The sequence below is a fragment of the Camelus bactrianus genome, chromosome 18, assembly GCF_048773025.1.
Source record: "Camelus bactrianus isolate YW-2024 breed Bactrian camel chromosome 18, ASM4877302v1, whole genome shotgun sequence".
NCBI lineage: Eukaryota > Metazoa > Chordata > Mammalia > Artiodactyla > Camelidae > Camelus > Camelus bactrianus.
The window spans coordinates 34680401-34706702 of NC_133556.1; the positions used below are offsets into that span (position 1 = coordinate 34680401).

Below are 26302 nucleotides of genomic sequence, written 5' to 3' on the forward strand. Positions count from 1 at the left end.
TACAGGGCAAGGTATGAGGAACAAGGTAAATCACCCAGTCATTTGTATATAAATAAATCAGGTTATTATAACCATCCATAAAGAGAAGTGTTGAGAATCTGTAAGTTTAAGAAGAGCCAGGGGAGGAAAGTAGATAGAACTTAATAGAAGTCCAACTTGGAGTTAGATAGACTTGGGTCTGAATCTTTCCACAGCATTTAGCTGTATGACCTTTGTCAAGTTCCTTAACCTTTCTGAGCCTTTTCCCTTAAAGCTCTTAGCCTATTGCTTGTGCTCAGAAAGTGGTAATTGTAATATGTTAAGGAATATGACTGTGATGGTAACTCCTCTATATTATTACTTAAGTTAGCACAACAGAAAATGGATTTGAGTTGTTGCAAGACTGATTTAGGTTACATGTAAGAAAAGACTTCCTACTTGTTAGCATGCCCAAGTTAGAGAAAGAGCAGGACCTGGGTTTCCAGGGGGAACCAGCCAGGGCTACCTGGGGGGGTCCTTCAAAGATAGGGGCTGAAGGTAAGACCATTGGGGTGGCCTGGAAGGAAACCTTTGTCTGGTGGAAAATCTGAGTTTTATATAGGTGTTGGGCTGGGATCTATGTGGGCTTCAAGACCAACCCCCGCCTCCAACCTCATTTCTCCAACTTCATCTCCTGCCTCTCATCCCATCACAGGCTGCTCTCTACACTTCAGCCACTCTGACCTCCTTTCTGATTCTCCTACCCGCCAAGCTTTTTTCTTCCTCAAGTCTTGTATTCTTACTGCTCCTTCTGCCTGAACCTCACATGACTGGCTGCTTCTCATCATTCACGTTTCAGAGATGTTACTTCCTTCTCAGAGAGATTCCCAGTTGAAAATTGATACCCTCTCCTCCTCACTCTCTACCACATCACACTGACTTACAGTCAATCCTCATTATTTGCAGATTCTCTGTTTGCGAATTCGACTACTCGCTGGAATTTATTTGTAACCCTCAAATCAATACACGGAGCACTTCTGTGGTCATTCGCTGACATATACAGTGGCAAAAATGTCAGTCACCAGACATGTAAGTTCCACGCTGAGCTAGAGAAAAGCCATCTTATTTCTTCTTTCTATTCTCATATATTTTCAGCGAGGGTCCTCTTCGAGTCTCCTCGAGAGGAGACTGAGCACAAACTATCTGAATTGTCCCATATCTGTGTCTTCTGCTTTTCTTTCTTACTATTTTTATTTTTTATTTTTACTGGAGGTCCTGGGGATTGAACCCAGGACCTCCTGCGTGCTCAGCATGCACTCTACCTCTGAGCTATAGCCTCCCCCTGTGTCTTCTGTTGATTATTGCTCATCTGCATGCGTCGGGAGTGGAGGTGCTCTGAGAGTTGTGGCCTTGGCTTCCACATTCAGTGCGTAGCAGGCACTTAATAAGTATGTGTCCTATTAATGAAGGGATGAATGAAAAGATCGGGCTGTCAGCACTTGGGAGGGAGGGTCAAGAGCTGGGAGAGTCCATTGATGGATGACTACAGAAGAGATGAAGTTATGTGTGTCAGTGTAGGACTCATCCAGACATAGCCTTTTCTGTGTTGCTGACGTGGCCAGGGACGGATGCTTGTGAGCAGACTTCTGAGTGTTTACCGGACACCCAGAATGCAGTGTGGAGTAGGTGGGGCAATAGTTGTATCATAGAGCAGCCACGGAATAGGCTGTTTTTGTGAGTCAGATGCCTTACTTGGTGTTGTGCTTCCATATTCAATCCACGCAACTATGCCAGTGAGGATGGATTATCCCCTAACACAAGTGAAGTAACTGGGCCAGGATCCTGGAGCTACCCAACGGCGGAGCTGAAATTCCAACCCAGGCCAGTCTGACCCCAAACCAGGACCCCGGCTTCAGTCCTCTCTTTTTTGCCACCTGCATTTACCATGTCTACTGTCACTTACTTCACATTTTTTTCTTTAAACTGACAACCCTTTTAATCAAATTTATTTTCATAGGAGACTTTATTGGCTACAGTAAATAGAAAACGTGTCCCTTATCATGAAAAGAAAATAATTTTTTAATACACGCAAGTGAAATAAAATGTTCTTACATTTCGGCCAGCTACTGTTACCTGCTTGAAGTCCCACTTTCTCTTTGTTTGAAATGGAGGTTAGCAAGCTTTGGAGATGTGTTCGAGACAGAGTAGAATTCCCCCTGTGAATGTCTTCTTTACCTAATCCAAGGGTAATTGAACGGAGAATAATTATCTCACTGTGTGACTCAATGTTATTTAATTCCCATGCCTCTTGATCACACATAATCTTCTCATGTTCCTCCTAAAATTAATTCCTGTCCCACCCCAGGCTTCGGGAAACCGCCGCTGACCTTTGCGGTCTTAGCCCTTGATGAGTTTCACTTCTGAAGAGCGTGAGGAGGCAAAGTTGGTGTTATGGAAAGTTGTAGAGGGAATTTAAAGAGCTAGAATTGCCAACTCCTTGAACTGACATCTGATCCAGTCCCTGAAAATAGTCCAAGGGAGCAGTAGCCCCAGACAATGAGTACCCTGCCGTGTTTGCTCTCTAGGGATGCATCCAAGTCATGATGCATGGCTTGAGAGTGTTGATAAGGGTCATCAGAGGACATCAGAATTCATACGGAGGGCACAGCAGGGCACTGGTGATTTTGAATGGCACCCAGTCCATAATAGGTGGACAGCCAATTTAGAATGTCTATGTAAAATTTCTATCTCCCGCTCTGAGACTTCCTGTGCAGACCTTTTGGAAAATCAGTCAATAATTTGATGTACAGAGAGGAAGTAAAGATACACCCAAATGAGCGAAAGCAGAAGGGGTGGGGGTGGTGTTGAGAGAAGCTGGAGAGTCTGTAGGATTTCCCGTGGAGTCTTAAGTGACAGGGTCTGATGTGAGAAGTGATACTGGAGGATAAGATGCATTTTTCTAAGACATACGAGACAGCCTGGGGTTTAAGTCAAGTGTGATCTTGTGACACCTCAGAATTGGTTGATAGCTTGGGTGGCTGAGGGGAGAGGTTGCTAGAGAGGCTTCGGGGAGAGAAGAGGGAGTGTGAGCGGTGAAAGCAGACACACTGTCTCCTGCTTCTCTCTCTCCCCTGCTCTTCACCTTTAGTCATGTTTACAATCAACGTGCCTGCAGTTAAAAGGGGAGACAAGGAGACCCAAGGGATCTCTATGTTCCATTGTAATTTAATTATTCAGCACATAATACTCATCACTTATTATATGCCAGTCACTGTGCTGGGCATTGGGCAGCCATAGACGACTAAGCCAAGTCCACGCTCCTAAGGGCTTCTTGGTTGTGGTAGAAACATGCTAATAATGACGAATAAGCGCACCTAGAATACAGTATAATTATGAAGAGCAGTCAGCTTTGGATTAAACACACCTGCCTGAGTTTGGTTCTGTTCAGCTGTGCAAGTTACTTTATTCTGTGCACCTCAACTTCCTTCCCTGTAAAATGGGCTTATTTGCAAGGCTTAAATGAACGAATCCAGGTAGAATTCTTGGCACAGAGCCTGGGACAGCAGAAGAGGTCCATAACTCAAAGCTAGTATTATTGATATTTTAATCAACAAAGTAAAAGGTGAAGTAGCCTAAAGGAGGGAACATATGGGTAGTTGGGGAGGCTTCCTGGAAGAGGTGGTGGTTTCTTAGTTGAGCTTTAAAGGCTGACTAGAAGTACTGCAGGGTGATGGCACAGCAAGCATGCGAATGCACACTCCTTTATTAGGAGGCAGCAAGAGCACAGAAAGCAGTGACCCAGCGACATGAAGTAGGTTGCTTAAACTGGTTCACATAACCTGCTATTTTTCATAATTACAGCTGTGTGGAAGCGTATCACTTCTTCTACTTCCCAGCTCCCAGTGTCTAAGCCGTGTTTGCAGATGTCAGTCTATAAGAGAATCACTCAGGGAATTAATGAAGAATGCAGTTGCCTGGGTTCACGTCCCAGTGATTCTGGCTCTGCAGTTCTGGTGTGGGGCCCAGGATTCTGCTTTTCAAATAAGCATCCTAAGTCACTCGGTTGCCAGTGGTCCAGCCCCCACACTTTGAGAAACCCTATCTAGAGTTCCAGCTCTCAATTTGATACTCAGCTAGATCGAAAATGTACACAGAGATGACACCCAAGTCCACGAGTGAAGATAAAGTGGAGTATAATTCAAAGTGGCTTTGACTATCTATTGAGAACCATCCTTTGAAGACCCACATACCAGGTCTAACTCTTAGCCCATTTTTCCATCAGCATTGGAAGTACTTGCTGTTTCTTAGTTCTATACTTGGCTTATACTAGGGGCCCATGATGTACCAAAACATGCGTATCTCTAAACCAGCACAGTCCACTAGAACTTTCTTCAGTGATGGTAATGTTCTGTATCTATACTGTGGCTATTGAGTATTTGAAAGGTGGCTAAACAGACTGAGGAATTGAAAATTTAAGTTAATTTAAATAGTGGGGGAGGGTATAGCTCAAGTGGTAGAGCACATGCTTAGCGTGCATGAGGCCCTGGGTTCAATCCCCAGTATCTCCTCCAAAAATAAATAAATAAATAGACCTAATTGCCACCCACTACAAAAAAAGTTTAAAAAAAATTTTTAATAGTCACATGTGGCTACGGCTCTGGACAGCTGGGTTCTAAACCCTGGGACCATGCTGAGCATAAAGGGTGCTCCTTCTGTGATGGGTCTGGGGACTGAGACGTCCTCGGGGACCAGCAGGTATATGTCCCTCCTCCTGGGCTCACCCTCTGGGTTCTGTGCTCTTTGAAGAGAGTGGAAGGCAGAAACACCTGCATTATTTAAATGGTGATTCTCTTTCTCTCTCTCTTTCTCTTTTTCTCTCATATATGGTTGGATTTACCAAGTTCAATACGTGTATAATATGACTCCACTGTGTAGCTCTTCAAAACATCCCCTCATGCCTCACAATCTGTTTTTTCTGTGACGTATACAAAATTTTAAAAGCCCACAGAATAGTAGAGAAACATTAGCAAATCATGTATCTGATGAGATTATATCCAGAGTAGATGAAGAACTCCTATAATTCAGCAGCAGCAACAACAAAAACAACCCGATTAAAAAATAGGCAAAGAAAAAAAAAATGAGCAAAGGACTTGAATAGAAATTTTTCGAAGAAGATAAACAAATGGCGAATGAGTGTATGAAAAGATGCTCAGTGTCACTGATCAATAGGGAAATGCCAATCAAAACCACAGTGAGAAACTACCTCACACCACGGCTACTATCAGACAAACAAACCAGAAAACCAGAAAGTAACAAATGTTGGTGAGCACGTGGAGAATTAGAACCCTTGTGCATTGCTGGTAGGAATGTGAAATGGCCTTGTTGCTATGGAAAATGGTGTGGTGATTGCTTAAAAATTAAACATAGAATTACCAAATGATCCAGTGATTCCCCTTCTAGGTGTGTATCCCAAAGAAGGGAAAGCAGGGTCTCAAATAGATACTGTATACGCATATTCATAGCAGCATTATTCACAGTAGCCAAATGGCAGAAGCAACCAAGTGTCAATTGATGGATAAACAAAACATATATATATATTACATACACAATGACGTACTATTCAGCCTTAAAAAGGAAGGAAATTTTGACACATACTCCAACATGGATGAATCTTAAAGACATTATGCTAAGGGGAACCAGTGACAAAAGGACAAATGTTTATGATTCCATATATATGAAGTCCTTAGATTAGCTGGGGGAGGGAGGGATGGGGAGTTAATGTTTCAGGAGGATAGAGTTTCAGTTTGAGTAGATGGAAAAGTTCTGAAGACAGATGGTGGTGACTGTTGCACAAGATGAAAAAATGAATGCCACTAAAACTATATACTTAAAAACAGTTAAAGTGGTAATACTTGTTATGTATATTTTACTATAATTAAAAAAAAACAAGGCAGAAAGATCTTACACTACCTCCCCACTTTCTCCTACCGGGTAGCTTACATACTACTCCAAAAGGAAAAATCCTGAGAGTGAGTCCTAGAGGGAAATATCTCTGAAGACAGCTTCTCCAAGGTGGGGGAGGGAAGCCCTGGGGGAAGGGTAGAGGAATCCTAGTCTAAGAGTTCCTGGGACTTGATGTCCAGGCAGCCCACCTCTCCTAGCCTCTGTCCTTGGTGGTCATGACTGATGTCCTTCCCAGGCAGGCAGTGTACATCACTGAAGCTGAAACTCCTTGAAAATAACACTGCTTAGAATGGTTGCTTCTAATAACTGTTGATGGACAGCTTCCTACATAAATAATGCAAATCTTGAAGTGCAGCTCCCACACAATGTAATAAATGCTCTGATGAATCAAATCATCCTTGTGGCAATAACCTCAATTGACACGATTATTATTCAGCTCTGTAAGTGAGGCTGAATATTTGATCCATTTGATGCATATGCCTACCTTCATTGGCTCCTAGGCTGTGCTCTGGCTTTCCTAGATTTTTTTTTTTAAGTCTTATCAGTTTCTTAGTGCTTATAGTAACTGTAAGGAGTATAATATGAACCACCCTACTTTTTACAAAAAGTATATCAGTATCTGTAAGAAAGAAAAATTTAGCTTAAACCGAGGAAGTAAAAATCTGCGTGGCTTTTCATCAGGCTGGAATAACAGAGGTAGACAAAGCCATTGTGAAGTGTCATAGCACCCCCCTTTCTTTGAGTAAATATTGCCTTTTTATGCATTGAGAAAATTTGTTCTATAAAATCAATGACAACTGGAAACTTTGGTGTTTAAAACTATGTCAGTAAGAACATCCCACTCTAAAGGTGAGGATCTAAGTAGCTTAGACTACTGAAACTGAGAGGCTGCCTCAATTTCCAACCCAGGCAGTGTCAGATAAGAGGTCTCTGAGCACAACAGGCTACGTCAATCATAACCGCGGTTTCCAGGACCCGGGTCCACTTTGCTGTCCAAACCTGATTTTGACCCCCTTACTCACAGCCCTGCTTTGCTCTGAGCCTGTCAAAACCCCGCTTCATTTAGATTTCACCCAAGCTCTACTCTTTTCCTAAATTCTATAATAATGCTGGGTTTTTTTCCCCTTTGGTGAGACACCCATGATTTCTCTGGTGTGTGGTCTCCCTTGCTGCAACAAGTCAATAACCCTGACTTTGGGACTACAGATTTGTCCTATGTAACCCTGGGCTGATTGGGCTGAGAGAATAAAAACCTCAATTGAAAAAAAAAAATTGGCCAATCAGGATTTAATTTGGGTGTGTGTGACCACATGTAAAGCAGTTCTTGCAGGGTCTCTTTAAGTTGTAGAATACTCCCTACTCTTCGTGCATTTTAAAAATTTCATTCATTCATTCATTCATTCATTTATTACTGAGGTTGAGTTGACATACAATATTATGTTAGTTTTGGGTCTACTACAGAGTGATTTTACATTTGTATACATGCTGGAATGACCACTACAATAAATCTAGTAATCATCTGCTTCCATGCAAAAGCTGTTACAATATCATTGACCCTATTCCCCGTGCTGTGTAGTGTATTATACCCTCGTGGCTTATTTAGTTTATAACTGGAAGTTTGGACTTCTTAATCCTCCTCACCTATTTCACCCAACCCCTCCTCCCCAACCCCTCAGGCAACCATCCATTTGTTCTCTGTATCTCTGAGTCTATTTCTGTTTGGGTCAGTTTGACCCAGAGCTTCACATTCCAGGAATTTATTTTGTAGAATTAAGGAAGCTGAATTCTATTTCGTAGAATTAAGGAAATGGCTGAGACCCATTTGCCTTTTTCATAACACACCTTTTATTGAATTCCAGGAGGCCACCAGCAAGACTGAGCCTCAAGGGGTAGTGATGTCTTCACGAGGTCCTAGTGGTCCAGGGTCTGGTGAGTTGGCTTTGTGTGTTATTGTCAAATCATTCAAAAACTGATTCAGTTATTTAAATCTTAAGAACATGATCTAGAAAGAAATGTAAGTTCATTTATGCACCTAGAGAAAATGTCACTGCTAAGATGACTGGAATCCTGGGCTGGCGTAATCAGCAAATTTCTGCTATACAGGAAAGTGTACATGGGCATCATAAAGAATTCACCTCTTTTTAGTTTGGCTTATTTCCCTTAGCAGAATATCCTCAAGGTTCATGCATGTTGTGGCAAGCATCAGAATGTTCTTTCTTTTTAATGCTGAATAATATTCCATTGTGTAGAAAGACCATATTTTACTTATCCATTTATCCATCAGTGGACATCTGGGTTGTTTCTACCTTTGGCTGTTGTGAATGAACATTTGGCTTTTGCTGTTAACATTGGTGTACAAACATCTGTTCGAGACTTTGCTTTCAATTCTTTTGTGTATATACTCAGAAATGGAGTTGCTGAGTCATGTAGTACTTCTGAGTTTAATCTTTGAGGAATCACCATACTTTTTTCCACAGTGGCTACACCATTTTACATTCCCACCAATAGTGCGTAAGGGTTTCAATTTCTCCACATCTTCATCAACACTTGTTTTCAGTCCTTTTTTTTTTTAATCATAGCCATCCTAATGGGTGTGAAGTGGTATCTCATTGCAGTTTTGATTGCATTTCTTTAATGATTAGTGATGTTGAACGTTTTTAAGTGCTTTTTGGCCATTTGTGTATGTTCTTTGGGAAAAATGTCTCTTCTTTATGCATCAGGGTATCCGGTTCTATAGCGTCTTTTTTCACAGCTACATAGGACTCCATTGAATAGATGCTCTACTTTTGATCAGGCCAATTTCTCATGGTAGGTTGTTTTTTGCTATTTTAAACAACATGATGATGAACATTCTTGTAACTACATTTTTGAAGGCTTCTTTAATTCTACAAAATAAATTCCTAGATGTGAACTTCTGGGTAAAAGAATATATATATTTTTTTTTTTTCCAGAGCCTTTCCATTCACATTGCCTAGTGCCTCAGAGCAGAATACTGCCTACACCACTGCCCACATTGTAAGAGAGAAATATATTGCAGTAGTTTAGTGTTCAGAAACACATTTTAAGCCTTTATCCGTTATAAATTATAATTATGTCCTACTTATTTGGGGTAGGCAAATTTGAAAGGCATTTCAAATGCCTTTGTCAGATTAATCTGGCTGGTGGGTGCTAATCCTCGTGGCTATTCCTAAACATTACAAAGTCACTAAGCTAGTAACAGCAGCAGCATTCAACTCAGCAAGCTTGTGTCTCATTTCTAGCCAGGCGATTAGAGTCTCGTTTATAATTGTCTGGTGGAAAGCCTGGCTGATTTCCAATTAGCAACCCAGACAAATAGTGTTCATTTGAAAATTTTGTTTGTGTATAATAAACTGAGTGTACACTGAGTGGTTCCATAATTCAATTTCTAATTAACCATAAAATCACAGAATGATAATTTGCCTGATATTTTCTGATACTTCCTGGATAAATATTTGCACCCTTGTTAGTGAATATTTGTTTCTGAAGATACATTTGGTTTTTGTCTCTACTCGCCCATAGTTTTTCAGCCTTGAAGTCTTAGATATGGCAGAGACACAGAAGACTTGTACAGATCTGTGCAGATATTCAAATGGGCAATGACTTTGTCTTTGTCCCAGTGCACTGGCTCTCACTTTTCTTGTGTCTCCATGACATTGATTTTATTCTGTTGCATCACCTGTCACAAATAGATGGTCCAGTCCTAGGAATGGAAGAGCATGAAAAATAATGGTCTGCAGTCAATTTAGATTCTGGTTGAATTCCGAGGTTGAACCCAAATTCCAGTGTGTGCCTAATATTTATGTGTTTATTATATAACATGCCCCATGGCACTAATACATTATATATATTATAAAACATACACAAAAATTAAAAAAGCGTAAGACAGGAAAAAATAGCAGGAAAAATAATAGACTCAGAGAGATTTCATTCCACCACATATCAACTTGGATAAGCAATCAAATCTGTGTATCAGGTTCATCTACAAAGATGTATGATGATGATGATGATGATGATAATGATAATAATAATAATAATCTCCCTTTAAATGATAAAATGAAAAATGCCTAGCATGCCCCAGGCATATAAGACTAGTTCCTCTGTAATATTAGCTATTATTATTGTTGGCATTGTTATCATCATTGTTGTCAGGGTCCTCAGGATCTTCCTGCAGAAACTTGCAGTAGAACACTTGAGAAGGAAGCAGTATAACAAGAACTACATTCGTGGAGATAAAGTTTGTTTCAGGTCTGTTAGTGCTATTTTGGGTGCTAGCTTCCCTGGGCCAAGGACGTTTGAACTTGTTTTGAATGTAATCGGGGCTCTCAATTCCTGTAAGGGATATGCCTTATCAACTCATAGTCTCCATGTGGGTTAAGCAGACTAGCTGAACCTATTGAGAGTTTAAACTCTGGTGCATTCACAGAGTAGGTGCTCAGTAAAGACCTGAATGTGTCCTGGGATTTAGTCATTGGTGCTTTGGGGCACACCATCACCATTTCATGTATTTCTCTCCCTTCCTTCCTGTTTTGGGTGACTTGCCCCTACTTTGGAAGTACCCCCTTAATGTGCTTTCTGAAGTGGTGGCCCCAGATGGTCATGTTTGTACCAGTTTACTCCACCTGCTTGCTACTGATGGTTAGACTCAAGTGGACACCTGGCTCAGAAACTGCCGTTCCTCTAAGGAAGAATCCTTCCTGGCCTCTGCTAGCTTCTGGTGATAGACGGCAACTGTTGGCCTTCCCCGGCTTGTGGAAGCATCATCACCTGCTTCTATATGGCCTGCCCCCTGTGTGGCTATGTCTGAATTTCCCTCTCCTTGTAAGGACACCAGTACTGAATTAGGGGCACCCTAATGACTTTATGTTAACCTAATTACGTCAGCAAAGACCCATTTCCAAATAAGGTAACATCACAGGTACTGGGGGTTAGGGCTTCAATATATCTTATTCTAGGGGGACACAATTCAACCCCTAATGGGGGGGTTGGTGCACGCTGCTCTTTTGGGTTGGGTGCTCCATAGGGGGACAATTGACAGAGACCAGGGAAGGAGGGCTCCAAGAAGAACAGTTTGAGTATAGGACAGGGCCTGTGTCCTTCAGTAAGAAGCAGCTGGGTATGTCTGAGCAACAGCCAAGAGGACAGTATGGGTGGAACAGAGTTTGAGAAGGGGCTGAGTTCAAATAGGTCTAGGAGTAAGGGGCTCCAGCCTCCTCTACAGACCCTTCCCCTTGCACCCCATTCTTGCCACGGGGCAGTGCTGGCTCAGGACTACCAAAGTGCCCACATTTTTAAGAGAGGTTAGAAGCCTAGATTTTTAAAGTGTGAAACTGCTCAATTTTTTAGTGTTAATCACAAAATTGGTTTTAGGCTGTCAGTTTGCAGGATGGAGTTGGAGGAGGGGAGGGAGTCATGGAAGGCGTCTCAGAGAAGTTTTTGGATGGTGAATATGAATGAAACACAAACGACAAGTCAAAATGTGGAACGGGATGGCCGCGCTCCTCCATCCTCCCCCACCAGTGGCCTTTTCTCTTTTCCTTTCGTCATATGAAGTCTGACATCATTTTTTCAAGTCTTCTCACTTGCCAGCTCCGTGATCATGGTTAAGTCATCTAGTCTCTCTGTACCTCAGTTTCCTCATCTGTGAAATGAGACAAGTCCCTTAACTTATCTGGGCCTCAGCTTCTGTTCTGAGAAATAAACTAGAGTGAGGGGAAGGGTGGAGGGCAGGGCAGAAGTTGTGAGATTAAGTGTCTGGCTCACAGTAAGTGGTTAATAAAACTAGTCCTTATGGTCCTCCACACCCTCCTCATTACACCACCCTCTACCAGCCTACCTGTGGGAGGTTCATCAGCCTCCCAGGCCCCAAATGGAGGGCAGCTGTCTGCAGCTCTGCAGCCCCACTCCTAGAGGCATTTAGGTGTAACCATGGGGACCTGGCACCCTTGGGCAGAGACATGTGGACGGATTTCTTAGCAGTTCCCACCTCTTGCCCTGTTTTCCTAGTGGCCTGGCAGTGGTCCCACCATCTCAGCCTAGTGGGCAAATGAATAACCAACCAACCAACCATTCCTGGTTGGGGAGGAAGGTGGGATTGCGGAATGGATGCCCAGTTACTCCTGTTGTTCTGTCTGGATGATGCCCAGGCAGCGATTACAACTGTGTGTGTGCACATGCGTGCGTGTCGTCACTGAGGTGTGAGAGGAGGAACACCGAGGCCCAAGCACAGAGATGAGTGGAACCTGGGTGAAAAGCTTTCCAGTCATCAGGCACTCTTGGCTCTAATGCTTTTGAAAGCTTTATCTCCCTGATGGTTAATTTTATGGGTTACCTCAAGAGGGCACAGGGTGTCCAGATACTTGGTTCAGCATTATTCTGAATGTGTCTGTGAGAGCATTTCTGGATGAGATTCACCTTTGAATCCATAGACTGAGTCCACTGGATTGCCCTCCGAAGTGTGTGTGTGTGTGTGTGTGTGTGTGTGTGTGTGTGTGTGTGTGTGTGTGGTGGTGGCGGGGGCGGGGAGGGGGGTGTCATCCAATCTGTTGGAGAACTGAGTAGAACAAAAAGGATAAGGAAGGGAGAATTTGCTCTCTCTGCCCGACTGCAAGCCGGGACATCTTTCTCTTCCTGCCTTGGGACTTGGGACTCATGCTGGAACTTACACCATCAGCCCAACTGCGGACAACTGCAGACATTGAGACATCTCAGCCTCCGTAATCACATAAGCCAATTCCTTACAATTAGCCTTTTTAAATTTTTAAATTTTATTTTTATATTTTTTGATAATGTCCATTTATTTTTGTTTTTTTGGGGGGGGCTTTTTTTTATGGAGGGAAGTAATTAGGTTTATTTGTTTATGAATATAGTTTTAAATGGAGGAACTGGAGATTGAACCCAGGAGACCCCTGTCTAATTCCACCACTTTCCCATCCTTGAGGCTTTTTTCCTTTCTTCCTGTCATGATCCAGAGAGAAATCTTCCAAATGAAATGAATCTGTAGCTGGTTTGGTTTGGGAATGGAAGCTCATTCATTCATCCATTTGCTCAACAGATCTGTATTGATTAAGTACCTGCTGATAGAGTTCCCTGCATCGTGTACTTCTTGGGGGAGGAGGTGCAAGTCACAGAGGATACAGAGTACGTGGTACCCCTGGAATTGTACAGCTTGGCAGCCTCATGCCGCGTGCTGGGTTCTGGGGACACAGCAAAACGGACCTCTTCCTGCCCTCCCAAGCTCACCTTGACCTGTCGGAAGGTGCTGGAAACCAGACCAGTTCACCAGTCCCAGATGCTTCTGGCCTAAACATAAGGAAAATGACCAGTTTTGATGACAGGCAAAAGGCTTGCAATTTTAGGAGCCCATAGGGAAATGTTTTCTGACCCTCTTTATGCCTCCAGTTTGGGGTTGGAGGCCCCCTCTTTGCTACCATCTTGGTCTCTGCTTCCCTGATCACAGCACTTATCTTCCTGTTTGAATTTGCAAACGGAGAGTCCTGTTACCAGAACCCAGAGAAAGGAGCTATAGATGTTGGAGATGGCTGTTTGGGCAAGAGCTGTGGCCTTTGGCAGAGGAATGCAGCCAACACGCGTGTCTTGGCAGGGCGGGAGCTGAGGATATTAATACCCTAGCCTCTTTCCTCTTGTGTACTATTCTGCTTGCCAGTGTCTTCCATTGGCTGAACCCAACTATAAGCAAGAGGGCAGGGATTAACTACTGTTGATGTAGTCCACACGCATCAGCCTCCTGGGGCAGAAAGCAGGGTAGAGGAAAAAGAGGATGGATCTGGATGGATAAAGGGAAACCATTCAGCACAGGAAGCAACTCCAAATGTCCTCCGCAACAAGGTGGAACTTTCCAACAGTCCAAAAGGTGGAGTGGGCCACCTTATGGAAGAGAATGGTGTTGTAGACAAGCTGGTGGGATCAGACATCAGCTGGGAGATTGGACATGACCATTAAAGTCCTTATTGAAGATTAAGAGATTAAATGATTCTGTGAAAGCATTGCCACCAGCTGCCCTTCTGCTTTATCCTTAGATGGGACAATCGTAATAGTAATAGTAACAGCGGCAACCACAACTGCTAACATGCAGTGGGTGCATGGTGTGAGAGTCATTATGCTAAGCCATTTTCATGAATTACCACATTTACTCCTCGTGGCAACCCTACGAGGTTGCTTTTTACTGATTCCATTTTGTAGATGAGTAAACTGAAGCTTAGAAAAAAAGATCAGCAAGTCCCTGGAGGTCACACAAGTAGTAACTGTCAAAGCTGGGGTTTGAACCCAGGTTTCCGCAACGAGTAGGCATAGCCAGAAAGCCAAGAAACAGTAGTAGTCTTGCAGTGAGAACGAGGAGGATTGTAGCCACCTCCTCTGAAAAGAATGACACCCTGCCCCCACCAGGAGTAGGTGTCTGTAAGAGTGGGACCTGGAGTTTGCTGGGGTCTGTCTCCAGTGTCTGGGCACATGGGCTTCACTGGCTTCTGCAGCAGCTGAGGGCACCGCTTTCAGTTCTTCCTGACACCTCACTAGAGCTCCGTCAGCTTTTCAGTCTCTGGCTGAGTCATCCATCAGCCAAATACACAAAATCCCCCTCCAGCTGGAGAAAGGAGAGCTATAAATAATGAAGTTGGGGTTCCGCCTGGAACCAGATTCTCATGGGAGAGGACACTGGTTGACAGCCAAGTTCTGTCAGTCTTACTCTTTGTTGACCTCCAGGCCTGGTTTCTGCTGATCCGTGTATCTTGGCAAACTGAATGGGAATGGTGCTCTCCAGAGGCCTCCAACTTAGATCAGCAGACTCATTGTGCCTGTGGCCCATGGCAGAGCCAGGGCTCTTGTTTTTCAGAGAGGAAGGTAATGGCTTTAGGGCCACATGGCTCACAGTGGGGGGACATACTTTATGGCATGCATCTACAAAATGGAGATCATAACAGAACCCACTGCATAAGGCTGTAATGAGGGCTGAAGGGTACCACAGAAGAAGCACAGCTAGCATAGTTCTTGGTACGTAGTAGTCACTTGATAAGTGTTTGTTGAATGAAAGTGCCTCGTGATTGAATTCTAGAAGGAGCACTACTTTATTATTTTGTCCACTCTGTGTAACACACTTGATCAACTGACATTAAACACTTTCTCTGCATGAATTGTGATAACCATATGATTTACTCACTTTAGCCTACGGAGCGGTAAATTACAATGATAGACTTTCTTGTGTTGAGCTATCTTTGCATTCTTGAGATATACCCTATTTCGTTGTGATAGACTATTTTCTTAATACACCCTTGCATTTTGTTGGCTAATTTTCTATGTAGGATATTTTTCTTTCTTTCTTCCAGCTTTATTGAGGTATAATTGACAGTTAAAAATTTATATACTTAAGATATGCAACTTGATAATTTGATATATAGATACATCATGAGATAATCATTGCAATCAAACTAATTAATGTATTGACTTCACATATTTACCATCTGGTTTTCATTTTAATGTTGTGAGGACACTTACAAGATATACCCTGTTAGCAAATTTCAAGTATACAATATTGTTAATCATAGTCAATGTTGTACATTAGATCTCTAGAACTTAATCATGTTGCATAACTGAAACTTTGTACCCCTCGACCAACATCTCCTTATTTCTCCCTCCCCCTAGCCCTTGCCTATCACTATTCTATTCTTTGCTTCCATGAGTTTGACTATTCTAGATTCCACATGTAAGTGAGATCATACAGTATTTGCCTTTTTGCATCTGTCTTATTTCACTTAACATAATGTCCTCCAGGTTTATACACATCATTGCAAATGGCAGAATTTCCTTATTTTTAAAGCCTGATTTATATCCCATTGTGTAGATAGACACCACAGTTTTTGAATCAAGAAATAGAAAGCCTGTTCAGCCCAACAACAAATAGGGAGACTGACTCAGTAATTCAATTAAAAACTTCCCCACAGCTCTGTGGGAAACAGCCCTTCCTGTTCTTTACCCTCATCCACTCTGTGCTCAATGTGTCTCATTCCCAGGTGACAATTAGTTGGCTAGAAATTTAAACTTTTCTGTAACTTTAATCTTACGTTGAATTATATTTTATTGTAATGTTTTGCACCCTTCTGTTTAAAATGCATAGTTGGGCTCTTTTTTATATTTTTTTAACCAAATAAGCTCTACCCTTTCCTCTTGTCTTTGGGGAATGTGGACCGATTTTCTTATTTAAGATTTTGGGTTTTGTTTATTATACTATCCACTGTTCTTTAGCCAGAAATTCTCTGGTGATCTGAAGCAATGGGACTGAAGACCAATTTTTAAATTATGTGTTGGCAAGATGCCTTATATTTAAAAAAGGGAAAAAAAAAAAAAAAGGAAAGGAAAAATTGTGATTGTGATTTGCACCTGGCAAATTCAAGTTTAATTCAAGTTTTGCTTTTTGAAACTTTCTAGATTTTTTTCCCCCAAATATCTTTGATCCATGGTTGGTTGAATCCACCAATGAGGAAACTGTGGATCTGAAGGGCCAACTGTACTCCACTCACCAAACATAATGCACCTAGGGAAAATGCTCAGAGACTCACAGTCCTCCAGCTCAGGGTAAAGCAGAGATGCCAATCCCCCTGCCTCCCCAGGAAAGACAAGTAGTAGAAATGACTAAAGCCAGCTGAGCATTAGAAAAACAACCCAGGCTTGAGGATAAGTGGGAGGCCGTAGGAAGCAGTGGGGACTATGGAGAACTGGAGAGAAGATCTCCTCTCACCTCCCATCACCACCATGTGGGAATATGGGCCCAATGCTGCCAGAGCTTTCTGTTTGTTAAAAGATGTTGGAAATCTGGGGGTTTATGTGAATTTGCCCAGTTTTAAGTGCTGGCAATTAATTTTAGAGTATTAAACACAATGCAGCCAAACACAGCATGTCTTGTGGCTGCAGATGATCCAAGGATGGCCAGGTCCAAGAGCCCCTTACTATGAAAAGAGACAAGACCAACGCATCTCCCTCATCAAGACCAAGAGCTCATAACAGAGATTCAACAGGTGGGATCCAGCCCCACCTCTGCCTAATTTGGGGTGTGGTCTTGAGTACATCAGTTCCGCATGATGGACTTCAGGACCCTTCATCTATTGAAATGAGGGGTGGACCAGATGTCCTCAAAGAGCTCTTCATCTCTAATGTTCTAATTTCTTTAAGACTCTGCCCCAGAGAGAACCTAGGGGACAGTCTGTTTATTTTTGTAATTGTGGTAAAACACACATAACATATAATTTACCATTCGTGGCATTTCCAAACATTTGTAACACTGTGCAACTATGATCACTGAACATTTCATCACCCCAAATGATCTGTCTTTCATGTGCCTGACTTTCAAGGAAAAGGGGGCTTGTATCTGATCCTGAAATGTATTGCTTTAAGAAAAAAATCAAAAACCACTTGGTAGGTGAAATGTGAGAGAGAGGAGGAAGGGAAGGAAAGAGGAGAAAGTCACCGAGTACGAGGTGGTAGCTTAAGTCTCAAGGGCATACCCACGCCTCCAATGGATGCCAAAGGCCAGACGGGCTCCACTCTCCTGAGGTCTCAAAGGGGCCCTCACCACCAGCTGAGCACAGACAAAAGGCCCTTGCTGCCTTGGGCCCAGCTGTTATTTTCCACTCAAGTAAAAAGCACTGTATCCTATAGCCCACATCTAGAGCTTCCATCAGGGAAACCCCTCCCTGTGTTCACAACTCTTCCCGTCCACAGACACCCCACTAAGATTAGATAGAAAGGGAAGTGGGTCCATGAGTTCCAGGGACTGGGTGGTTTCAGGGGACCCTCAGCTGCATCCATTGAGAGGCTGATGGTTTTAAGGTCCTGCACATTGTAATGACAACAGCATCCAAGCCCTCCCGTTGGATGGGAAGTGAGAGCAGCCTGCCCTCAACTCTTCCTTCCTCTCCCCAGGGTGCCTGTGTGGCCAGTCCCAGACTGAACTGACGAAACAAGGACTCTGAACAAGTTTGTTTCTGAAGTTAACTGTGCCCACTTGAAAGGCTAGACTTTTCTGAAATGATATTTTTGATGTTGGTATGCTCTTTCTTTTATGAAATGATGCTGAGAGTAGATGGAAGCTTTTTTAAAAATTTTCTTTGGTTTTCCTTTGTTGTAATTTGGCAAGAGGAAAAGCTGACTTTGTCCTTCACCCAGATTTTTGGAAAATTCACAGATCTGAGAAACTGCAAATTCTGGTGAGACCCTGACCTACTTGCGATCAAGAGCAGCCCCCGAGCAGGAGGAACACATCTCGCTGCTGCTTTTAATTATTCTGATGACGGAACAATCAACCATTCAAAAAGTAAAGAGAACAGTATAACAAACCCTCATATGCCATCACCTGGCTTCAAAAATGATCAATTATGGGCCAAGCTGTCTTTATTTTCACCCCTACCTCTTTCCTCCAGATTATTCTGAAACAAAACCAAGACATTGTATTATTCCGACTGTAAATATTTCAGTATGTATCTCTAAAAGATAAGGACTCTTTTTGAGAAGATCTAACTGCAAAATAGTATCATACCAATTATTTTTTTAAATTGAGGTATAGTTGGTTCGCAATACTGTCATTAGTTTCAAGTGTATAGCAAAGTGATTCAGTTATACATATTTTTTTTCCTGATTGTTTTCCATTATAGGTTATTACAAGATGTTGAATATAGTTCAACAATATATATAGTTTTATGTAGACCAATAATTTTTTAATATCATCGAATGTCCTGTTAGAGATTCCCTGACACTCTCTTTCTCTCTCTCTCTTCCTATTTTAGTTTCTTCAAATCAGGATCTAAGAAGGTCTGTACATTGCAATTGGTTGATATGTTTCTTAAGTGTCTTTTAATCTACAGGTCCCCCCTCCATTTCTGTTTTTCCCCTTTCCAATTTATTTGATGAAGAATTAGGCCATTTGTCATTCATCCTACAGAGTGCCTATGTAGAGGCGTTTCACATCCCCCATGGTCCTCTGTATTTCCTATTAATTGATAGTTCAATCTACAGGCTTCTTTACATTTAGGTTCAAGATTTTTGCCAAAAAAATATTTCAGAAGTGGTGTCGAGTGTATGTTCTTCAGTGGTACCCAGGACCAACTGTCCTTTCGTGGCGTTAACGATTCACCGGTTTGTGAGGAGAGAGTCTGTATTTCTATCTGGTGAGGTAACTGGTGACCCATCTCCCCTGGTTTGCCTGGGATTTCCCCAGTGTTAGTACCTTGAGTCCTGCATCCCAGGAAACCACTCCATCCCAGGGAAACAAGGTCAGTTGGTCTCCCTAGTTGAGGTTCCATGTTTTCAAGACATGATTCTTCCCATGACCCCTCCTTTCCTTTGCCATACTGGGCAGAGAACTCAGAGACAAAATGTGGGTGACAGATGAAAGAATGCAGGGGTGGGGCTGCCATATTGAGCAGCCAGTCTTGGGTGTGGCTGACACCTTAGTGACTGCCTACCCAGCTTTCATGTCTGCCTTCCTTGTGATCCCCTGACTTTTGTTTAGGTGGCGATCTCCACCCACGTCCCATGTGCTTCAGGGTTGCTGACCACAGCCTCAGCTCCAGGGATAGGCTTTGTTTTTCCAGAACCAAGGCCCAGGCCAATCAGTGCATGCCATTTCCCCAAGCCACAGCTTGGGCCAGTGAATCACAAGGGGTGGTTTACTGCAGGGGCATTTGGGAAAACATTCTCTCTCTCTCTTTTTCTAACATACTGTAAACCATTTCAAGTACACAATTGAATGCTTTTTAGTAAATTTACTTAGTTGGGCAACCATCACCACCTTACAGTTTTAGAACATTTTCATCACCCCAATAAAACCCCTCATGCCTATTGATAGTCAGTTCTAGTCCCACTCCAAGGCACAGGCAACCACTAACCTACTTTCTGTGTCTATGGATTTGCCTCTTCTGAACATTTTGTACAGGTGAAATCATATAATACATGGTCTTTTGTGAGTGACTTCTTTTACTTAGTATGTTTTCAAGGTTCACCCATGCAGCAGCATTATCAGTGCTTTGTTCATTTTTACTGCTCGGTAGTATCACATTGTACGGATGGATCACATGCTGTTTATCCATTCATCAGTTGATGGACATTTGGGTTTTTTTGTCTTCCTGGCTATTACGAATAATGCTGCTGTGAACATTCTCGTACTAGTCTTTTTATGTGGATATAAATTTTCATTCTCTCAATTACAAACACCTAGGAAATTGATGAATCCTATGGTAAATTTATGTTTACATTTTTAATAAACTGCCAAACTGTTGTCCAAAGTGGCTGTACCATTTTACATTCCTACCAGAAGTGTACAAGGGTTCCTGTTTCTCCATATCCTCACCATTTGTTATTCTGTTTTTTTGATTATAGTCATCCTGGCAGATATGAAGTTGTATCTCATTGTGGTTTTAATTTGCATTTCTGGGATGCTGAGTGTTGTTTAGCATCTTTTCATGAAACATTTCCTCACTCTTAGGAGCAAGGCATGGCAAAACAGCAGTCTCGTTTCTTCTAAACAGATGTGAGGTCCATGGCCTTTCCATTATTCTAGGACAAAGTGACTCAGAGGAGGGCAGAGCCCAATCGCCACAAAGGAACAGCTTCAGAGCACGGATGAAACAGTACTCAAAGTCCATCGAACCTTCAAACTTCTTCAGTCACAGGAGCCAAAAAATCCTTTGTATTGTTTATGCCAACTTGAGATGGATTTTCTGTAACCTGCTTTTGATTGAGTATTACGGAGAAAGGCACATTTCCTTGTCAATTCTGAGGCAAAGACCGAGCATTTGGAGTGAACTTTGCATGCTTGCTGAGGTGCATGCTTGCTAAGAACTCAATCCAAATAGTACAGAGGACTTAATATAGGAGAGCAAGTGACTCTAGCAGAGACATCAAGGAACAAGAATAAAGAAAGGTACAGAGAAGAGAATGAGCTAAAAGTGGGAAGTTGGAGAAAAGAACACGAAACTGAGCCACATCACAGAATATTATTCTAGGCCAAGCTAAGAAACGTATAATAGTTCCTTCATGAGAACATACAAGAGATTAGTCAGGATGAATTCCATTGTATAGACTACATAATCCATCATGCACCTTTCTATTTAAGTTATTAAATTTATAGAGTTTTCATTCCAGGGTATGGGTTCAGTCATTCTCCACTTATCCTTTCCTCATCTTAATAAAATCCCAATAGCCCAAATATTGGATAGAGATTGGATAAATAATACACAAGTGTTGGACAGGTAAAATGAGTGGAGAAAATTATACGACTTTAACAGCAAAATAAGAATCCCTTCTAAGGAGGGAGCTGTCTTGGGTGGTGAAGGTGACTAGATAAGTGCTTGGGTGAGAAAGTGCGTCTCCACATCCGTCTCAGACCTTAGGGTCATGCGGTACCAAGCCTTCAAAGGAAGTGAAAGCTGCCCAAATAGAGCAAGAGCAGAAGCTGGCCTCCCATAGAGGGAGAGGATTGCGGGCAGATTTAGGAAAAGGAGAGGAGATAGACAGCCAGTAAAACGGTAGAAGGCTATGCACTGTGGAATGGGACCACTCTCTACAATTTCTCCTAACAACTCCCCTTGATTGGCAATTGTGGAAACTGAAGAAGTTGAGTTCACATTGGGTTTGACATGGCGTGGGGAAGAAACAGCACATAAACAAACCAGAACCCTAGAGGCAGGGGACACTGTGAAAATGTAAACCTCCTGGGAAGAAGCAGAAGCCAAGGGGAGGACTTTGAGTTTCCACAGGCCCTGGGGTGCAGGACGGAAGGTGTTTCTAAGGCACTGTCATACTTCACCTAGATCTACTATGGCGGGAAGGTTCCTGGTGTCTGAGTTACACACGTATCTGATCCAGATGAACTCTTCTATAACCATTACAGTCAGTGGCTTGGGAGGTAGATGAATTCCTAGGAATAGGCAAGAAAAAGCAATAGAGTGCTCAAATAAACTGATGACTATTAGAGAAAATGAAGAGTCACCAAGATCTTCATCCCCCCCAAATCCCATGTGCAGACAATTTTATCAGTGGATTCCACCAAGCTTTCAAGAAACTATTTGAGACAGGGAGAAAAAGTTCCCCAGATAGCATAAGACTGGCATAATCAAGAGATGATTTAAAGTGTATGGGAGGATGTGCATAGGTTATATGCAAACACGACACTGTTTTACATAAGGATTTGAGCATCCATGGATTTTGGTCTCTCAGGGGGTCCTAGAACTAATCCCCCATGGATACTGAGGGATGACGGTACAGATGGTGCAGGACATACACCTGGAGCTCTGTGCGTATCACATCCTTTTCTGTTCCACCTACACTGTGGCCCCAGGATACTGTGGACTAGCTTTGGCTGAAGAATTTGTCTGTGGTGCCTTGCCTTTAAGAAATTTTCCCATTTTACAGATGGGGAAACTATAAGAGAAACAAATATAGGAATGTATCCAAAGAAGAAACTCACTTGAAGGCACTGTCTGAGTGGATATGGGCTTAAAGTACTAGCTCTGTACAATGGAATACTATTCAGCCACAAAAAGGAATAAAGTTCTGATACATGCCACACATGGATGCACCTTCAAAACACCATGCCAACAAAAGGACACATCTTATATGACTTGGCTTACATGAGGCACCTAGAAGGGGCAAATTCATCAAGACAGAAAGCAGAATAGAGGTTACTGGGGGCTGGGGGAAGGGGGGATGGGGAGTTATTGTTTAATGCGTATAGAGTTTCTGTTGGAGGTGATGAAAAATTCTGGAAATAGTGATGATGGTTGTACAACATGGTGAATGTAATTAATGCCACTGAACTGTCCACTTAAAAATGGCTAAAATGGCACATTTCACATTGTATATGTTTTACCACAATAACTGCAATAAAGAAATAATAGAAAAAGTGTTATCATCAACAGAAAGTCCCATTGTGGTATTGCTGCACCCCTGTCCTCCAGCAGTGGTACTAAATATGGAAGAAGGGGACCAACATTTTAAAAAAGTTCTGTTATCATCTAGGACACCACAGAAGGGTGGGTGGCCCTTCTGTTCCTACTCTTAATACTGAGTAACTCCTACTCACTCCTCACCCGTCAGCTCACCTGTTGCTCCCCTATCCTTTGCACTCTCCACATTTTGCACTCACAGCACTTAGCCCAGTTGCAGTGTATCATCTTTCAGGGTGACAATCTGATTAATGTGTTTCCTCACTTGGCTGTAAGCATCACATCACGAGAGCAGGAATCGTGCCCGGGTTTTGGCTCAACATTATATCCCCAGAGCCTAGCCCAGGGCCTGGCACATAGTAGGCTCTCAACAAAGGTTTCATGAATAGAAGACTGGAAGTTTGTAAGGAAAGTATAAGGGGGGTCAAAGTGTCACCAGGGAGGACACAAGTTCAGTATCTGCCGTGTTGCCTGGATGGTACTTCCTCCGTGATTCATCCTGCTTACAGTCGTTCTCCCTTTCTGGCTTGCCTTCACCAGAGTCTCTGCCGTTTGCAACCAAAAAAAAAAAAAAAAAAAAAGGAAAAAACCCTTCCATTATGTAACCTTCCTGAGCCTCGGTTTCCTCATCTGTAAAATGGAAGTAGTAACAGTACCTTACATCTCTTCATTTTAATAAGGATTACATCAATGTACTCAGTCAGCGTTCACTGAGATATTGATGATGAAGAGGAGAGGGAAGCGGAAGAGGAAGTTGGTCCCGTGTGTATTTCCAATGGCTTCTGTAACAAATTACCACAAAGTAAATGGCTTAAAACAACCAAATTTACTCTCTTATAGCTGTGGCGATCGGAAGTCCAAGTTAGGTCAGCAGGGCTGCATTCCTTCTAGGGTCTCTGGAGGAGGATCTCTTTCCTTGCCTTTTCTAGCTTCCAAAGGCTGCCCACATTCCTTGACTTGTGGTTCCCCCGTCCCTCCAACCTCTGGTCTGGTTTTCACCTCTCCTCTGACTCTGACCCTCCTGCTGCTCTTATGAGGACCCTTGTGACTGCATAGAGCCCATCTGGATAATCCACAATAATCTCCTCATCTCAAGATCCTTAGATGAATCTGCAAATAATCTGCCCGTGCCTTTTGCCATGTAAGGTGACATTTAACAGGCTCTGGGGACTAGGATGTGGATTTCTTTGGAGGGCTGTTACTCAGCCTACTGCTCCACGTGTCCAGAGTTTTGGTTAATAACTATTTATGTGGAAGATTCCAAGAATAATAACTGATCTTCCCTGCCTTCAATGTTTATTATACTGTTGGGGAAACAAAATATTTACCCAGTCCACAAAGCCCCAGGCAGCGTGGTCAATGCTGCTACAGGAGATAAACAGGATGTTTTAAGAAGATGAAGATGAATAGAGTTCCTTTGTTTCCCCGGGGTATCTCCTCTCCTCAGAGCTGTAGCTCACAGCCTTGTAGACTGTGCCGTTCCAAACCCAGGAGGACTACCTTGCCAGGAACAACAGTTTGAATGTTGTTTCCTGGAGGTGTGTGATGCAGCCTTCCTGCCTTCTCACAAGAAGTGGGACGCTTTGGGAAAGGCAAGGCGGAATCTCTTCCCTATATCAGCAGACATCTTTGCTTTCTACTTTCATAGATTCCCCATGGTCTAAATGTGTTCCTCCTAAATTCATATATTGAAATAGGATTAGGACCCCTAAATGTGATGATATTCGGGGGTGAGGTGCTTAAGTCATGAGGGTGAGCCTTTGTGAAGGGGATTTGTGCCCTTACGAAAGAGGCACCAGAGAGCTCCCTTGTCCCCTTCTGCCTTGTGAGGACACAGCAAGAAGCCTGCAGCCTGGAATCCCCTTCACCTGAACATTCTGGCGCCCCGGTCTTGGAATTCCAGCCTCTAGTCCTGTGAGCAATACATTTCCATTGTTTATAAAGCACCTAGTGTTTGGTCTTTTGTTCAACAGTCTGAACGGACTAAGACACTGTTGATTTCGTAAATTTCATTGAGACTCTAGGGAGAAAGTTCTCAGCGTTAGTTAGGGCTTAGGGTCTGGCAGATAAATTGATGATAAAGGGGTAAGGGGTAGGGGAAAAGGCCTGTCCCCCTCCTCCAACTTCCCAGAGCCCTGGAGAAACTGTATCGGTTAAAAACAGGACAGGATGGTCCAAAGAACAGGAAATCAACTACTATTGTATTGTGATACAGTGTGAGTTGTTCCTGGGAAGCATGAACCATGCCCATCTTTCATCAAGATAGTAAAGCACCATTGCCAACAGCAATTAGAACAGTCTGAGCAATTTGCTTGAGGTATCTACAAGGGAGACCTACCACTGCTACCACTATGGCCAAGTAGATTTTGCCCAGCCTGCCAGCCTTCAGGTAATTGACTCTGGGTCTGGCCTGAGGCTGGAATGAGTTGAGTCATTCATTGGTGAGTTCTTAGCTTTTCAGCTGCATCTGTCTTGGGACCTGGTCTGTGAACTCTGCTTTCCCAGTATAAAAACTGCGATGTGTGTCTCAGTAAGGATTACTCCGTGTATCGTGTGAGCAATGTGACAAATACAAAGGTCTTAACATTTACTTATACACTGAATCATTTTAAAAATAGCTTTATTGAGATATAATTCACATACAAACCAATTCACACGTTTGAACAATTCACTCTCTTGATATATTCAGAGTTGGGCAACCATCATTGCACTTTTAGAACATTTCCTTCATCTCTGAACGAAACCCTGTGCTCCTTAGCAGTCAAAATCATAAATGTGTGGTCCTTTGTGACTGGCTTCTTTCACTGAACATGTTTTCATAGTCCATCCATGTTGTACTTCATTCCTTTTTATAAGCTGACTAATATTCTAGTGTATGGAAGTACATACTGTTTTCATGTATATATTTATATACATGCACACATATGCTATTTTGCTTATCCATTCTTCAGTGGATGGACATTTGGGTTATTTCACTTGGCTATGAACAGAGAGTAAGGGTAGTTTATAAAACAATGCTGCTATGAACATTTGTGTACAAGTTTTTGTGTGGACATATATTTTCAATTCTTTTTTAAATTATTTTTCATTGACTTAGTCAATTTACAATGTTAGTTTCAGGTGTACAGCAAAATGACTCAGTTATACATACACATACATATGTATTTTTTTTCAGATTCTTTTCCATTGTAGCTCATTACAAGAAATTGAATATAGTTCCCTGTACTCTACAGTAGGTTCTTGTTGTTTATCTGTTTTATATATAGTCATGTGTAACTGTTAGTCCCAAACTCCTAATCTATCCCTAGCCCCGCTCCCCAGTTTGTTTTCTATGTCCGTGAGTCTATTTGTGGTTTTGTAAATAATTTTTTTTTTTAGATTCCACATGTAAGTGACATCATATGGTATCAGTC

At 42.4% G+C, this 26302-nt stretch overlaps 1 protein-coding gene across 4 annotated transcripts in view; it reads left to right on the forward strand.

Annotated features, from left to right (window-relative positions):
* SNX29 (sorting nexin 29) overlaps positions 1-26302 on the forward strand; it is a 587226-nt gene that overhangs the window by 48763 nt on the left and 512161 nt on the right. For 2 of the 4 annotated variants that reach the window (XM_045521723.2, XM_074346813.1), the window contains 2 exons: positions 925-1047; positions 7782-7851. In XM_045521723.2, the coding sequence (XP_045377679.2) occupies positions 1030-1047; positions 7782-7851 (88 nt within the window). In that variant the 5' untranslated portion in view covers positions 925-1029. The remainder of the gene's footprint in view (positions 1-924; positions 1048-7781; positions 7852-26302) is intronic. The other 2 variants (XM_010961733.3, XM_045521724.2) reach the window with 1 other exon arrangement.